Source organism: Echeneis naucrates, chromosome 20, assembly GCF_900963305.1.
Source record: "Echeneis naucrates chromosome 20, fEcheNa1.1, whole genome shotgun sequence".
Lineage (NCBI taxonomy): Eukaryota > Metazoa > Chordata > Actinopteri > Carangiformes > Echeneidae > Echeneis > Echeneis naucrates.
In genome coordinates, this window is record NC_042530.1 from 6,510,122 (window position 1) to 6,527,355 (window position 17,234).

At 40.1% G+C, this 17,234-nt stretch overlaps 1 protein-coding gene across 2 annotated transcripts in view; it reads right to left on the reverse strand.

Annotated features, from left to right (window-relative positions):
- Positions 1–1,369: 1,369 nt before the first annotated feature.
- plod2 (procollagen-lysine, 2-oxoglutarate 5-dioxygenase 2) overlaps positions 1,370–17,234 on the reverse strand; it is a 28,312-nt gene continuing 12,447 nt past the window's right edge. Inside the window, exons 4-20 of one of the 2 annotated variants that reach the window (XM_029528828.1) lie at positions 16,688–16,851; positions 14,546–14,658; positions 14,373–14,436; positions 13,962–14,059; positions 12,013–12,114; positions 9,998–10,123; positions 9,788–9,909; positions 8,964–9,068; positions 7,938–8,063; positions 7,075–7,216; positions 6,209–6,271; positions 4,876–4,989; positions 4,500–4,565; positions 4,185–4,289; positions 3,037–3,183; positions 2,718–2,843; positions 1,370–2,506 (exon numbers count right to left, since the gene is read on the reverse strand). In XM_029528828.1, the coding sequence (XP_029384688.1) occupies positions 2,351–2,506; positions 2,718–2,843; positions 3,037–3,183; positions 4,185–4,289; positions 4,500–4,565; positions 4,876–4,989; positions 6,209–6,271; positions 7,075–7,216; positions 7,938–8,063; positions 8,964–9,068; positions 9,788–9,909; positions 9,998–10,123; positions 12,013–12,114; positions 13,962–14,059; positions 14,373–14,436; positions 14,546–14,658; positions 16,688–16,851 (1,939 nt within the window). In that variant the 3' untranslated portion in view covers positions 1,370–2,350. The remainder of the gene's footprint in view (positions 2,507–2,717; positions 2,844–3,036; positions 3,184–4,184; positions 4,290–4,499; positions 4,566–4,875; positions 4,990–6,208; positions 6,272–7,074; positions 7,217–7,937; positions 8,064–8,963; positions 9,069–9,787; positions 9,910–9,997; positions 10,124–12,012; positions 12,115–13,961; positions 14,060–14,372; positions 14,437–14,545; positions 14,659–16,687; positions 16,852–17,234) is intronic. The other variant, XM_029528829.1, reaches the window with a different exon arrangement.

Below are 17,234 nucleotides of genomic sequence, written 5' to 3' on the forward strand. Positions count from 1 at the left end.
CCAAACTAGGAAATATAACTAAAATAGCAAAAAGCTGCATAATTGGCAAATGATATTGCTCATAAAACTGCTCTAGCCCGCCACATGGATTGTTTTTCCTCAATGCAAACATGAGAATCTTGCTGTATGTCCACTGGCATCATTGCAAACACTTAATTTAAATCCCTTGTTTAGTCAGGATCAGTGTATATGCCGCAGTAATGGCTAAAACAATATCTGTTACTCGGCACCCTGCAGTTTGTGGTACACTGGAATCTACACTGGTGTGGTGTCACATTTCCCATCATTGGAGTCATTGACCCAAAACACGAGTATTCAGCGGGTTAAACGGGGGCTCTGCGGCCTCCTGGTGTGTTCAATACTGGCTGTAAAAACATGCACTCTAGTTGAGGGAAAGGCTCGATGACAACATGCCTTTACACTGCGAATGCTCACTCTGCCTCTCCCCATATAACGTAGGAAATAAATCAAACTCAAACCATCCTCCCTTTCTTCCTCCTGATAAAGTCATTCCTGTGAGAACCTTTTAGGAATGCAGGCTGGGATCAATGTCACCTTTCAGAGGCCCTGGACACAGTGCAGACCAGGGGAAGTGTTTCCCACAAAGGGCTCTTTCAGCAGCACAGAGCCAAACCCCCATGCTGACCTAAATCTCCTCCCTCTCTGCCCCTCAGAGCAGCAGCTCAGACATTCAGCCTTCATCCAGGTTTCAGAGGCAGAAACCTGTGCCTGGTCAGGCAGTCAAACCTGCAGGTCCCCTGAGGCAAAATAATGATTTGAGACCTTATTGTGTCATAAGTGATGGACTGATCCAACTTAGTACACATGGCTTTAAACTGCAAAAAATGGAATCATAGTTCTCGTGTATTTGCTTCTTGTACACAAAAGTCCATCAAGTCTCAACAGGCTAGTCAGTCCAACTGGCTGATTTTTGTTCATAATCTCTTCTTACAGTCATCGGTCTAACGACCCCCATCTGCACATCATCCATAAGGTTGCATGTGCATATTTACACACAGCCTCTTAGGTAAACGCAACTACATTTGCACTGATACACATCATGTTACCACACCCAAAACACTCTGGAGCTTAATCCATTAGGTCAGCGCTACTGCAGGCCAGATGGGGCGTGATTGTTTCTGCCGATGATCTATTCAGTGGATGGCAGGTAGACAGATGCGGGAGAAGAACTGATAGCAGTGACGAAACAGAAATCTGCCTGCAGTGGCAAGTGATCACTTGCAGACGTGGCTTAGCTTCTACCAAAATCTAAAGAGACATTTCTTAAGTTGTTTGACAAGTGGCAGCTTTAAATACAAATATTCTGATGTGTTAATGATAGGGATAGTTGTCAGATTGTGAGAAAATAGTTTTGTTTTAAATAGTTTTATTAAATTTCAACAATAAGTTAAACAACTTAATTTGCTGAGTCCCAAAATCCATTTGCACACATTTCTTAGAGGAAATATTAAAGAAAAATGTTTTCAGGAAGGCAAATAAAGGTTGCCAATTCAAAAAGACACACAAAAAAAGAAAAGGAAAAATTAAAAAACCCTTTCAAGTAAAACTGAACTTCATACAAGCAGAATTCATACTGAATCCCACTGCCATGTTTTTCTGGTGTGCAAAATTACAAAAATACATTATTTCCTTTTCACTGGGCACAGATAACAGTCCCAGATGACTCCAACAAACGGCTGTTAACAGGCTGGACAAACACCTTACATCAAACCCTGCTGAATGATCTGTATCTTAAAGGCAGAAATGTGATCAGCACCAGTAGTGAATGTTGAAAAAAAAAAAAAAAAATTTTTTTTTGTTTTTTTTTTTTTAACATGTATAAATGACATTTTACCTGAAACACAAATAGATACACAACAGTTATCTGCACGCTAGCATGGTACAGCCGAACTGCCTCCAAAGCCAGTGGCGTGGCAATGGTTACCATAACTGTAAAAAAAAAAAAAAAAAAAAAAAGGGTAAGGTTTATGCAAATCAGTTTACAGTCCCAGTACTTGCTGCTAGGAGTTTGGCTTTAGTTTAAATGTTTTAAATGAGAAATGAAGCCTTGTACCCTGCTAGCATTTTTTAAAAATCCAGTATGTGTATCTAAAGTGTGTATTGCTTTTGTCATGTTCTTTCACTCTACACTCTGTTTGACAGAGATTTTTAAATGCAATTATTGATCCCTTTTAAAGCAATTACTTTAAAAAGAACACAATTGCATCAGTAAAACAAAGAAAAAAAACACTAAACCTGTGGCCCAAAGCAGCCAATGACAAAATAAAACAAACATGATGGAAAAAGCAAAGCAAGGTCGATAGACTAATTTACAGTCTTGTCGAGTAGTTCAAGGATCGATGAAGGACACTGCAATGTAGCGGGTGCCATTGGTGGTAGGCAGCCCTTCGTGGAGGTGAGTCAGTCGTCCCGGGTGCATGAAGCTCCAGCCTTTCCTTGGTGATTCAATGGAGCAATTATACCTATGGAAACGGCAGCCCCCACCCTGAAGAGGAAATAAAGCAGAGTAGATGGAGAAGATAAAGCTTCTCTTAATTGGATTTGTAATTAAAGATAAGTTACAGGGTTAAAAGGAATAGCAAAGAGGAAGATGATGTAAGTGGGAGAGATAATGATAATATCTGATAAAATCTAGATGACATTCCACTCTATCAGCATTATTCACCCCCATTAACACCCCCTCCTCTTTCTCGTACCTGAAAATCTGTGTCTTTGTTATTGAGGGCGATGTTGATGGTGAAGGTGGAGGAGTCATGGTGGGGCCTGAGGTACGCTTGCCTCTCAGGGGTGTACTTCACAACAAAGTTCATTATAGCATAACCCTGCATGAAGGCACAGGAATACATGAAGGTACTGTAGCTGTCAGTGTGTCTTTTACAACCTTCCATGTTTGCATGTAAGATGTTTCATCCAAGAATATCCAGTACGTGTAAAAACAGGACCAAACTTTCGAACCAATGTGGGGGTGGAAGGTGAGAGGAGCATGCATTGTTTTTTCCTGTCTCTCATACTAACCTTGGTGTAGTAGCCAGAGAATACTTTTAACGTGACAGGTGATATAAACTCTCGGATGAAATGTAGCCACTCTTTATCAAACCCGATCTGCTTCATATGAATATCATCAGTTGGCACAGTCTCATAGCCTCCAGCAATCCTCTTGTCCTGAGAAAGAGGAGAGAAAATATAGCACATTGCAGTGTGATTAACGGCAGAACAAATCACCCACCATACTGTGCGAGTGCGGTTTCCAAAGTGGTGATGATGATGGTGATGACATGAGCGTGTGCGTGTGTTTGTCCTTAAAACCGCAGGCTGTGCTGTTGTCTGTCTGCATCAGACTTAATGATCCATCCAACTCAGCGTTTCCAAAACAGAGTTAGTGAAAGTACATGTTTAGTCTCCCAGGCAAAGTTTGGGCACATTAATTACCAATTTCAAACTACATAAAGCAGGCCACATAAATTAAACACCACACAGATAAAACACAAGATCATAACATTTTCTTGCTTTATAATTAAATACATAAAATAAAAATGTTGACTCTTAACAGCAACAATAAAGTTTACTGGAGAACATGAGATTGCTCTCTAACGTTCACTTTTTCTCAATGGTAGCTGGGGCTGATTAATATCACCAATGCCCAAAAACATTCAACCAAACTCTAACTACCAAACTCTCACAATTGAAAAAGTTAGCAAAGTTTTTACACATAGTGGATAAAATAGAGCAATTGTCTTCTTTTGAATGTTAGAAAATGAGCCTTGGTGTCTCCAGCTGTGCAGACTGTGCACACACAATGTTGGAATTGATGTGTAATGGAGGGGCAATCTAAATTGCAACAAACTTTTTGTTGGTGTAATCTTGTGTTCAAGACAGAAAAAAATAGAGGTTTTTCAGCTTTATTACCCCAATCACTTTTTTTCCCATGCTAATTTTATTAGCAAGTTTTGGCGTGCTTACACAGCAAACATATCTGCGACACATATTCAGGATGATAACGTGGAAAACATGTTAAGCTGTAGCTGATGCTGTTTGATATTTTATAAATAAAACAATGAATTGATTATTCATACAGATATCTGCAGCTTTAATATTAAACTTTTTCTGCTTTAGCAAAGATGTGAGAAATGATTGTTTGGGTTTTGGGAGTGAACAACACTGACCTCATGTTTGCCTCCAGACCATGAACCGTAGTGCTCCATCTCCTCAACGATTTCATCACAGGCCTTCTCAGAGAACACTGGGAACCAGAAAACATCTGGACACGGCTGAAAAACACATACATGTACAAGAGGCGACTGAGAACAGACTTGGGTCACATAGCGTCACCTGGAGCTGCAGTTATTGTAATGTTTTATCCAGATCCTCTATGTTCAAAACAGATGCTGGGATTTCTGCATGACATTATGTCATCCTCTATCACCGTCTGTTTTTATCTACTTCCTTAAATCATTCAATACACGCACAGAAATACAAACCTGCTCTATGTGATTTTCAGTGAAAATTCGAGTGTAGTTTTGGTGGATGTACTTCTCCTTCCAGTCCTGGATGGAGAGACAATTTTGGATTAGTGGGCATTTTGCCTTTTGAATTGTTGCCTGACCTGCATACTGCACAGAGCTAATCCTCTCCCCCATAAGGCACCTAGCAATGTCCCAAATTGAGTTGTAAATCACAAAGTCTTATCAGACAGGATGCTTCCCACACTGAAGTCATTATGCCAGAATCATCTCCTATCTGTAATAATTGTAATGTGGCTAATAAACTTTTACAGGTGGTCGCTGTTAATTGCAGCTATTCAGAAAAAATATATTTTTTGTGGTTGAAGAATAATGAGAGCTCATAATGACTTACCACAGGGTTTTCAAATATCTGCCACAAGTCATTGTTGTAATGAGAAATGTTATAATTGGCTGTGGAAATGAGCCTCCCAAAGTCGTGGCGGTTTGTTAAGTACATAAAGACTCCCTGCAGCAAATAGAAAAAAGTTCAGTCAGCTTCACAGAAGTTAGTTAATGATTTTTCAGAGGCAGCATTTAAAACAGATCCATATCTACATAAACACAATTCATGCATATGCAGTACATGGGCACAATGTAGTTTCTTATTATGGTAAATGTTTGACAGTCATTCATGGTTAGCGCTTGCATTACCCCCCCGCTTTACCAAAAAAAAAAAAAAAAACAGACCTACCACAAATCTTAATTTGCTCAAAAATGAATGTCAGATTTAAGTGTGTTTTAACACACTGAAATCACTCCTTTTTTGTCTTGGACAGAGGCCAAACAGACACAGGTGCCCGATAAATAATCTTAGATTATTTATGGCTTGTGTTTGGGGTTACTGCAGGAGTGTTGGTGGATTGGGAACAGGATAAGGTTTGGGACAGTGAAGTGAGTGGGAGAACAGGGAGAGAGGGATGCTGGGCAGCTAGGGACAAAGCAAATCCAGGAATAATATTCCCTCTACAGTGAAGCATGGGTGGATGGGAGGGGGGCTGCCGAGTAGGAGATGATTTGGACTCACTATCAGACTAGGCTTTAAAAAAAAAAACAAACAAAAAAACACAACTGAAGAATTATGGCTAGTTTTGAAATTCTGTGTAAGGTTCCAAATTGCTCATCAATTTTTACACATGAATTTTTGGAGCCTAGTCTGAGATCAGTCGGTGGGTTTAGAGGGAGCAGCTGTTTGGGGCAAAGCATCAGGACAGGGGACTTGCATGTGGACTGACTCTTCACTCCTCTTTCTCCTCCTTGATCTCCTTGGAAGCCATTATAAAAAAACAGGGCAGAACACATGTCTCTATCTTCGACAACTGTACATTTCGACCTGAACTGATCACAAGTAAAAGGTCAACATCAATTTCCAAATGGCTGCTAGTCAGCTGATGTCTGTATGTAAGGACATAAACAGCAACTCAATACTAAAACCTCTTTTCTAAATATGCAAATGCCCAATCTGATGTCATACCTTGTGATTTTCAATAATGCAATCTAGAAAACTTTTTTAATTACAGAATTTAACTCAGCAGGCATCAGAAATCCTCAATCAAATCAAATACAAGTCTCTTGCATATGAAAAAATGTTTGCCAATGTAATGAGCCTTAACTGAGAGTGGCCTCTCAATGCTAACCCATTGGAAATGGATGTTTCACAAAGCAGAGTAATAAATACAAATGGAAACCTTTGGGGGCCTGAGCATATGGAATGATTCCGGAGAAGGGGAGTCTTTTTCTCTGTGACTGGTCTAAAATAAAGGAGAAGCATCATGTAAATAGGATAACATAAATCAGTCTTTCAAAATAAGAGACAGTGACAGTTCAAATATGTGTCACATACAGAGAAACTCAGGAGGAGGGTAAAATCGCCTGCATGAAAAAGGAGCAAGATTCCCTCTGAAGCTGATGTTTTTGTGGGTTAACACGGGAGGAATGCTAGTTGGGCAAAGATCAAGCGGTCCAAAGGTGGACACCGAGCTTGGATCAGGCATGGTTAGTTGTTTAGCATGAGTACAGGCGCCATGTCAGTGACATTGATTATTAGCTGGATAAACTTTTGACAAGTTCAGAGGTGGAAAGAGAAACCCAGGCCAGACAAAAACACTTCTGTCAGCTAGCCAGCCAGGCAGTGGCTCAACTGTTTGTGAAAATACGGCAGCGAGGACAAGAGAAAGTGTTGGAAAGAGTAATGGGATATAAGTGGAGTAAAGAACTTTAACACGCCACAGAGAAACAATAAACAGAAGAGAATCATGCCTTGATGACAAAGACATTTCAAACCACTTATACTTGCCACGCTTTCATCTGTGGTTTCTGTTGAGCTGTTGACTTTTGTCAGGGTTAAAATTCAGTGCATTTGTGAACTTGTTGAGGCTTTTCTAAGTACAGACTTAAATTCTCTAAATCTCCCTTTAAAGTGGCTACATCATAATGCTGACATATTTTGTAAAGTGGATGTGACATTCATAATTCTAGAGCTACGTAACTAAAACTGCATTCGTGAACTGACAGCAGAAATCCCTCTGAAAGATGGGGCCTTGGGCCGTCTTACCAGCTCTCTGGCATTTCTGCAGAAAGCCATATCAGGGTCCAGTTTCTCAAGAACAAAGTAGTTCCTCTCCTTCATTTCATTCCTCAAGACACTGCCCTTGACAAGGTATACATGTGCCATGTAAGGAATGTTCCACACACCCCTAGAAACAACAAGGCAGAGAAGGAAAGTGCTCATTTTGTGGTTAAAATTTACATTTCTGAAATACTGGGTGAGATTTTGTATTGTTAGTCAATTCATCTATGATGAGAGGTATAGTGCAGCATTGAATACATGGTACTATACAACAGTAAATCATTGTTTTTCTTTCAAATGGTTCTGTCTAAAGAATATAGGGAAACTCTAATGTAAATAACTAGTTTTTCTCCCATTTTGAGATGTACGCATCCCTCATACTTCTCTCTGTCGGACTGAAGGTTGACACTGATCCCGAATCACCAAGTACAGTATGAGTTTCAGGCACAGTGACAAGGACCTGATCCCTCCACTGCTTTCCTCCCTGCAGGTTCACAGGTGATTAAACCGCTTTCCACTGTGCTCGGTGTGTTTGCTCCTCTGCACCATGTGGGCACAAATTCAACTTATTTTTAAACCCTCACTTCTTTCTCATTGCTTACTGTTGTCACTGCTCAGGTGTCATTGTGGTTTTAATGACTCTTCATGTGTGCGCCTTAGCTCATAACAATGCCATTATATGTGTCTCATATATGATGACACATGAGCATCAACTGTTTGGACACAATAGTACACAGGTTATTTAGAGTCATAAACAAGAGAAATCCGATACTCATAGGTAGGTGTGTGAACTATAAAAATGCAAAGCCACAGTTGTGTGTACCCTTATTGCACTACTACTGACTTACATGCGTTTTCTCTGCACAATGTCAACATAATCCTCAGAACGAGCGTAATAACCATCCAGGCTCAAGGCTCCCCAGAAGTTCGACCACAGCTTGCCATGACGAGTGACAAGGGGGCCAATTATTTTTCTGCAGAGGCAGAGAGGAGAGATGATAGTTCTGTCAAAGCAGATAAAACTCAGTGGCATCTCACAGACAGGCTGCTACCTAATGCACCGGATCCCTGAGTGCTAACACCAGCATGTTGCATTGAGGAGATCAGCCCCTTAATGGAAAGATATGATCACTGCCAATTCAGTAAAATATTGTTGCAGTGCGTAATGCAAACCAGACTCATACATCATGCTGGACTGGATAGAAATAGTACAAAGACTTGCAGCAGTTTTTTTTTTTTTTTTGTGGCCCGTTTCTTTGAATTTGCAAGCAATACAATAACACAGGATTTTTCCACTGCTATTCTTTTTAGTCCATCAAAAAACCACAATGAAAGCATTTTTTTTCAATGTAGCAATAATTTACAGTGTTGTTTTTTATGGATATGGATGGATGTTCTGCAGTATACTAATGCTTAATTGTCTTGGTAAAGATACATTGGCATTTTCCACTCAATTCTGTGCCAGATGGAGAGTTGTCATGCTGTCTTTAAATATCCTAGAAAGGTTTTTGCTTTGCATGTCTCCAACAGCTCATGATACAAGGCTACAGCTAAAATGACATTTAGTTTATGGGAAGCTTTATTCACAAACAAGAACTGCAGACACTCAAAGGTTTCCATGTTTACTTTTTCGATAATGCAAAGTGGCATTTCGGGGTTAGTGCATCTGTCTCCTTCACTGTTTCCATTTGGCCAGACGAAGACGGGAAGCCTTATTTTTGCTTATTTTTAAACCTTCATTCACTTGGCTGTAATGTTCCTGTGGCTTTGCCAGTCAAAGGATAAATTGGCTGGTTGAATGAGGACAACAGTTACCAGGGAGGTTTAGTGACTGGATTCCCATAATGCTTCTTTTCCAGCTACGGTGTGATTACCTGTTCTGTTCGATGAGGAGCTTCAGCGTCTGTCTGTTAGTGAGCATGACGTCTGAATCCATGCTGAAGTAGTAGTCGCATGAGGCATCACTGCGGCAAAGGTCCCTAATGAAAGTCAAAACACAGGCATGACAGGGAAGTCGTTTTTCAATTCAGAGCTGATTACATTCAATGAAATACTTGGAAGTCATCACAGTTGCAAGTAAAAATTTATCAGCTCCTAAGTATAAGATGTCATTTTCAATTGAAGAGTCTGTCACAGACTATCTTTAAGCCTCCGTTAGATTTAATCTTACGAAGATTAGAGGCTGTTAATAAAACTTAGTTTTTAATTATAGGGCTTTTTAGGCGTGCTCCGCTTTTGATAGAATCTCTTTTATGAAGCCTCACAGTTCGAACCATTACTATGACGACAGAGTGTTACTCAACACTGAATCAAGACAGGAAGGGCCAAGTGGGAGTAAACTGGAACTGTGGGGCTGCTATGTCGTAAATCTCATCAACACATCTGTACAGCCCAGCTGAGGGAGAAGATGTTATCAAAAGTAAAATATTGACTCACAATATTTCTACGATAATGCTACAGTCACAGAATATTTGGGGAAACTCACATTACCACTGTTGGGTATTTTTGTTAAATAGGATGACTGCTTTTTAAAATAGAAATAATGAAAGTACCCTTTAGAGCTTTAATAGGAATTCAGCTGGCAAGAATTCCTCATAGCTAAAATTAACCGGTGATGATAAAAACATACTATGGTTTCATCGATCTTGATTTGCAAACCACTGATTTTAGGAGATGACAGAGTTAGAGGCCCACGTACATGCCCATGTTCCTGGCTTCTCCTTGGCTCAAATTTTCTTCTGGTCCCACAACTTTGAAACTACCGAACACATTTCTGTTCTCTTCCCAGAATTTCTGTATGTCCTTTTCGTGGTAAACCTCCTGAGGACAGAGCCAGCGTTAATAGATTAGAAGTCACATAAGACAAGTAATATATGAGAGAGATGAAGCTGCAGCTGTGTGCACTCACATTGTTGTGAATAAAAAGTTTGAGTTTATCCTTTGGATAGTCCAGGGTCAGCAGCCGCTGGAAGAATTCAGGAAGAAACGGAGTTGGCTGCTCAATGAACACGCCGACTAACACATTTGGATAATCCTGTTTAGATAAGCAGAAGACAAATTAGTGCAATTTTCAAACAACAGGTTTCAGTAATGGAAAACTGTGTATCACAAATCATGATTTTAACATTCCATGGCCAACATAAACAGTGACATTAAGACAGATGGTGTTCTTTACTTAAACATCATTTGACCTGCGTGACCCTTATTCTTCTCTTCAGTGGTCTCTATTATATTATGAAATAACTATTTACATAATGGTGTGATTTGTCCAGAAACGTATTGGATGGCTCTTGCTTTCAGCTGATGTTATTAATCTAATAAGCCCTTACTAATTCTAAACTATTAATAATGCCTGAAGAGAACTTCTAATCCTTATTGCCACGTGTAATGCAGCACAAGGCAAGATGTTGGGGCAAAGAAGACAAGTGAAATTAAGCAACGGACACAAAAGACAGAAGGAAACATTTTCCCATGACACTCAGCTCCAGCCCACACAGCTCAGTCTGGACTCATGAGCCACTTGACCAGTTCATGATAAAGGTCTGGACCAAGGATCAAAAAGCACCCGAGCTGAACCATCTAATTTACAAGGTCCACAATGACTGTGTTTTAGGCACATGAAGGGAAACTCGTGCATCCAGCCAATTGTAACTTAAATTGCCACAGAAAAACAGTGGACAGGCTGTAAAAGGGAAAGGAGTCGCAAAGAGGGCAGGCAAAGGCTAAACTAAAAACTACAGTATTTATAAAAGACAGAAGCAACAAATCAATCTTCATCCAAACACATTAGACAAAACTACAGGGATTTGACTGGCACAGCATTGGCTCTGGTGTCTCTGGAGGACCATGATCATTCCAAAACCCAAAGTATATAAAGAATCAAGCAGCACTGGCAATGATCGGGGTTTACCCCACAAAAAGGCCAGTTTGACCAGTTTTTCTGAACTTCGTGATCTTCCAGAAGTCTCCGCCCAAGACACAGGCTGACACAGTGGAATAAAATGCACCACTCACTTGGCTATCATTGAGAATCAGGGCTTTTCTGCAATCATGGAGCGTTTTGAAGAAATGCTTCCAGAGAGCCTCCTTTCATGTTGTTGGGTTTGTATTGAATCAGCTCCAGTTAAACTATTAAATCACATTTAGTTACAGGAGACCCTGAGTACTGTACAATAAATCTTTGAGTGCAAGTCTCAGTATTATATTTTTGATGGATTTTGTGCTTTCTTGTTGTGTAAATGCAAGTAAGCATTTTGTGAAGCTTTTAGAGATTTGTACAAACTAATTTGCATAAACTTCAGTAAAAAGAGAATATATTGACATTGTGAATCCCACAGTATTCTGTCCAAAAACAGAACTGGTAAAATTTTTGACAGGCACAACCACACAGTCAGACACTTCACCCTGCCTCTCATTCCTGCCGTCTATATGTTGCTGGTCTTGGCTGAAGTTGGTGACAAATTTTCAGCGTAACCACAATAACTTACTATTGTGGATAAGAACCCATACTGAGAAGCCCACTAAGAGCAAGGCTGGTTGACAGTGACACCCCTTTAAATGAGCCCTTCTGAAAACCCCCGAAGCCATATCCTGCACCACAGCACTGCAACGCTTCCTCTTCCCTGAGGAGTTTCCCTGGCATTTATGCACCTTTTAAAGGGTCCAAAGGACCAACCGGCACAGAACCTGTTATTTTTGGACGGGAAATGTGTGCGGCACGAACACATATCTGTTTAAATGTGGCCAAATGGACTGCACTCCTATGTCTAGACAGTCACTGATTGAGGGATGGCTCACACTAGAAGAGCAGACTGTTCCACTCTTTCCTGTGTCTACAGGCAGGAGGCTAAAGACAAACTTTCCATACCAGGAATTTAAAAATGGACAGCAAATAGTTACAATGAAGTAATTGGAAAAACATACTTTTAATTGTGACAAATCCACAACATTGTCATCACAGTGGCTGCATCCATGTTCGTAGTTCCATACATTGGGGATGTAGTTGCCTAAGTAGTTCAAGTACATCTGTAATGGAAAAAATGCAGTGCAGGAGAATGAGCTCAGTTAAAAACATTCATGATGTGTTTTCAAAATCTGCAATATTACTCTAGATATGAAAAATTACTTTTGGGAACGTGGTTGAGTTGACAATGTGTTGGCTGAGCAGAATAACTTACAAGTCAAATCAAAGACTGCAAGTTTATGAAAGTCACTTCTATTAAAATTAACGATGCGGTGAAATTAATCTTTTCTTTGTAGTTTTCGTAAATTTCAGTGTTATTCTTAGTACAATCACATCTGCTCTTTATTTCAAGCCCTTTGTCTGGGAGTGTGTAATTTCCAGTACGCTGCTGTTGACAAATCTTATCACAGCCATTAACACAGCCATCAGGTCTTTCTCATTAGAGTTCATTTGGCGTGTAGACTGGAAAATAATAACAAACTTAATGGTCAGAGAGCCAGCTAGGCAGCTCCAGTGGTAAAAACCACTGTTAGGAAATGCATTCTGTAATCTACCATATAAAGCCTCTCCTCCAGATGCTGAGGCCTCTGGGAGGAATGACTCAATGGCTTGGTGGGTTTGGTTCATAACCAAGGAAGCCCAGAGACAGGCGGCTGGAGTGAGACGTGTGAAGAGGGGAAGGAAAAGAGACCAGAACAAACTCTGAAGAATGTATATGAGTGACTCAGAGCGACAAAGCTGAGCATCAGGATATCCATACAAGACCATCGTCAGATGATGATGAAGAGAAACTGTAGTTAGGCTATAAGCTAGTTTTGGCCAGAGTACTCCTTTCCACAGACTGAGATAGCTTTTACAGGCAGAGTCAGGAAAGAATCACATGGAGGGCTGCCTCAACCAATCACTTAAATCTATTAAAATCCATTATTAGATCAGATGCCAACTCTTAATATAATTAACGGTGTTATTAATGTACAGTACCGGCCAAAAGTTTGGACACACTTTCCTGTTCATTTGAATGAGGTGTGTCCAAACTTTTGGCCTGTACTGTATATAATGGATTAGTTGGACACAGAAGTAAGGTGGCAACTTTGTTTACTGTGGGGAAAGAAAGTCAACCAATGCCGCGGTGGCAGCAAAGCAGCATTAAGCTAACCGCAATCAAACAAAAAAAAAAGAAGTAAAGGATAACAACCAGTGCTAAGCCTCGTGTTGCTTATGTGAGGAATCTCTGCAAGAAGTGATTGAAAAGTTCTGGAGGTGGAGCCGGCAGAGGAGGCTAACTTTAGCACGGAGAAAAGTGCACTTCACATCGAAGCCTTCAAAGAAAAGTGGAGCAAAATCCCACATTAGCACAGCACATTAGCAGGTGATTTTGTTTGACCAAGCAATATCAAGGAATATGGATGCACTTAATTTTTTTTTGCTGATTTTTACATTATTTAAACTATTCAGCTTCAGTTAACTGAATACTGCGGGAAAATGTGTCGAACGATCTGCTACTCAATATTTTTAATTTTTTTGGACTCTTAAGTTGCATACATTAAGGTTTTATTTGATATACAAAAACAGTTTTATTTATGAAATCAATAAAAATAATAAATAATTTTTCCTTTTTAGGAGATTAATAATTGATTGCCATAATAATCGTTAGTTGTAGCCCGAATCACATTGACAGTATGCACGTTTCTCAAGGTGCTTGAATTTATGCCCTGACAGGATGAATGTTGTTTGGATAGAAATTTAAAAGGCTGAAGCCAACAGACACTCATTAGCAAATGGGAAAGAACTCTTTAATAATTCATCACTGAGCCAGTTACCTACAGGAGGACAGCGAAGTAAAAGGTAGCCACAGCGTGCCATAAGTCATCTATGATTGGTCTCCCAGAGGGCATCACTTCATACTCACTTTTGTGTTTCCGTTGCCATGGACAACCACTGGCAGAGAGTCGTATGCTGTGTTTCTAACTCTCACTCGGTCTGTTCCAAACTTGAGAAGCACTTCATCTGCCAGAAAAGGAACATGAGACATTTAAGTCCAGGTTATGAAAACTGGCTTACCACATGGGCAAAAGCTGTGAAGGTTTCTTATTTGCAGGGTAAGTTTCCAAGAAGAGACGTCATCTGAACATATGCATACTTTCATACAAGCGAGAGTGCAGAAAAGGACACTGTTGGTTTAAATTAGTGCAGCAAAAGTTCTGAAATGACAAAGTTTTCTTTATTCATAAAAGCTAGGTGTTAAGTAACTGAGTTTAACATGTGTAAGAAATAATTCACAGATGAGCAGGAAATTGAATTATGGAATTCACTTTCTCACCAACTGCGCCATTCAGATTCTGGAAAATCTGGCACTTGTGGTCCAATGTCATGTTGAGAGTTTGCTGGAAAATTGTAAAAGGGTGACCCGGTAAGCCACGTAAGACACTGTATGGTTTCTAGGGGGGATATTTTGGAGGTTAAGAGTTGTGAGGTGTTTCCACAAATACCTACTCTTTGTAATGGGTCCAGGTATATTTTAGTGTAGAACAGCTGGTCGTCATCGTTGTCATGGAGGTTCCACTGTGAAACCAATTTGTTTATATATGGGGCGTAGCCAATTATACCTGCAAATAATGAACAGAGTGAAACAAATATCCCGCTGTAAAGTGGGGTTGAGAGACATTCACAAGTTCATACATAACTGGAAGACTGATGACAATTAGACTGAATTAGCTGGATTCATGATTTAAAAGCTTTGCTCAAGGAAGTCTGTCTGCTGTGCACAAAGTGTGATATTTGGCAACAATTCTAAGTATGCAAGAAATGGGCCAAGACTTTCTCTTTCCAGTCTGCAGATAAAGTGCAAAAATGTGCAGTGAGAAAGCTGTAATCTATATGTCATAACTGTCTCACAACTTGCCACCATCTCAGCCTTGGGAACAGTGTGTGCTGGTATCACACACCCTCCCTAAATGTACATTCACATGGCAGCCTCTACCCTAGTTTTACCCTGTCTCCTCATTTTCCTTCTCTTACTTAAGGTCACTGACCACAGTACAAGATTGCAGGGTTTGGCTATGTTGCTGGTCAGTGTGCGAGTTTGCATCCCATTATTTAAAAAAAGAAAACCACAGACACTGTAAACAACTTCGATAGACATGACATAATCTGAATAGCAGATGCATGAAAATTTTGAAAAAGAAATCACAATATCATATGCAGTTCATATGGTCAGGAATTAATTCTACCAAGTAATGGCTTTGAATCTGGTCCCTGGAAAACACTGCAGTCTCGGCCTTTTTGTCCCTCTCTGCCTGGAAAAAGTCTCTGTTTTGCACTACTCCATAGTACCAGCCATTATTAGGTTAGTTCTTTTAAATAAACACACACACAGCTACACACAAACACAGCCCGTCTGTATCTCTATTCCTTCTCCAACACTATGCAGTCTGTGACACGGTGCCTGATGGCGACTTGTGCGGTATCCCTAGGAACACAAACAAAACCTAAAATTTTAAACAAACAGTGGAACACGTGAGTGTTGGGGGGGCGGCAAGACAAATCCACATGTCACGTCAATGACAATGAATGCTAAAAACTGCCTCTGATCAGCCTGCGAGACAGCTCGGCTCCAACATGGGAGGTCAAACCAAGCTGATGGCCCCAAAGAAATCAGTAATTCAGTGTCTTGAAGAAGAAGCAGGATGCATCTGACCCTGCTATTTGAGAACTTAATGTGACTGTTCTCTTGTTAAAATGTCTGCATGTTTCCCTCATTCTGCATCTCCAGCACACTTAACGTAATCCATTACATTCTGAAAACCTGTCTCAAAACTATGCGGAAAATCTACTTCATCTGTCTGTCCAACCTTGGCTGGAGTATTGTATTGCCCTAACCCAATCTAAGTTCCCAGACACTCTCACTGATCCAGTGCCCTGACAGGAAGAGAGATCATATTTCGTCCATAAGCTTCTCTGCTATGGCGCCATGTAAAATCCAAAATGAAATTTAAAATCCTTACATATATTGAGGAGGGGGAGGAAAGTGATCAATGATAAATAAATCTAGAGTAAAAGTGAATGCCAAAGTTATCAGTCCACATTCAGATGAATGAACTTCTGTCCACTTGGACAGGAAGTACCTCGGAGAGGCAGTTTACAGGGAAAATATACTTCCATTTTACAGAAGGAGAGAATAATAAAAGGCTGGAGGTTTCACGTGTAAAAGCTAACACCAGTCCGTTACATTCCTCTAAGTCACTGCAACGCTCTTTCAACCAATAACACTGAGGGTGATGGTAGAATGTGCAAATCCCAGAGCACCCACCGAGGTTATGGCTTTACAGCAACACCAATTATTCTGTGCCAACATATACACCTATATATGAAAAAAATACAATAGCTGCCACTTAGTGGTTATGTAAAATTTTAGCATGGTTTTACCGACATAACTAAAAAATTTCTATTACTTATGTACTAGACATGAGTGTGTGGTTTGTTTAATTTTAAGGTTAATCCTCCACATAGCTTTGGTTAAAGTTAAACATGGGTGGAAAGGTGAGGTCAAGGTGATGCATCAACATGCCAACAGTTACACTTCACTAACATTTCTGCTGAGCTTTTCGGTCAAACTTTGAATTTTTTGGAACCCACCTCCAGAGTTGAGGTAGCGCTTGCCGCTGCGTACTGAGGGGTACTTGTCAGCTAGTCGCTTATCAGGCCACACCACACCCTCTGCAGCAAAAAGGATTTTGTGATTGGCTTGCTGGAACTTCCTGAGAATCTCCTCTGGTCCCCCGGCGAAGATAAGATCATAGCTAAAAGGGACGAGTGATGAGAGAAAGCAACAGATTTATCTTTTTTTTTTTTTTTTTTATCCTTTAGGTGCAGAAAGTCTACTTGCTTTAGACAGATAGAAATCTAAATGTAAACAGTGGACCTGTTTCATCAGTACCATTTCTAGAGGAGCACATTCCTGCATCCTAAAGTAAATCCAAAAGGTCGCGCTTTAGGAGACACAATCTGTGTTGATGTATGCATGGCCTGTAGAGTTCTGTGATGGATGGAGGAAAAAGTGCCAAACCGTTTAGAGTAGTCTTGAGGTGACTTGTTTAAAAGCATGTTCTTATGAAAACAGGAGATATTTTAGTGTGAAAAGTCCTAATATTTCTGGTTATTTTATTACTCAAGGTTGTGAAGT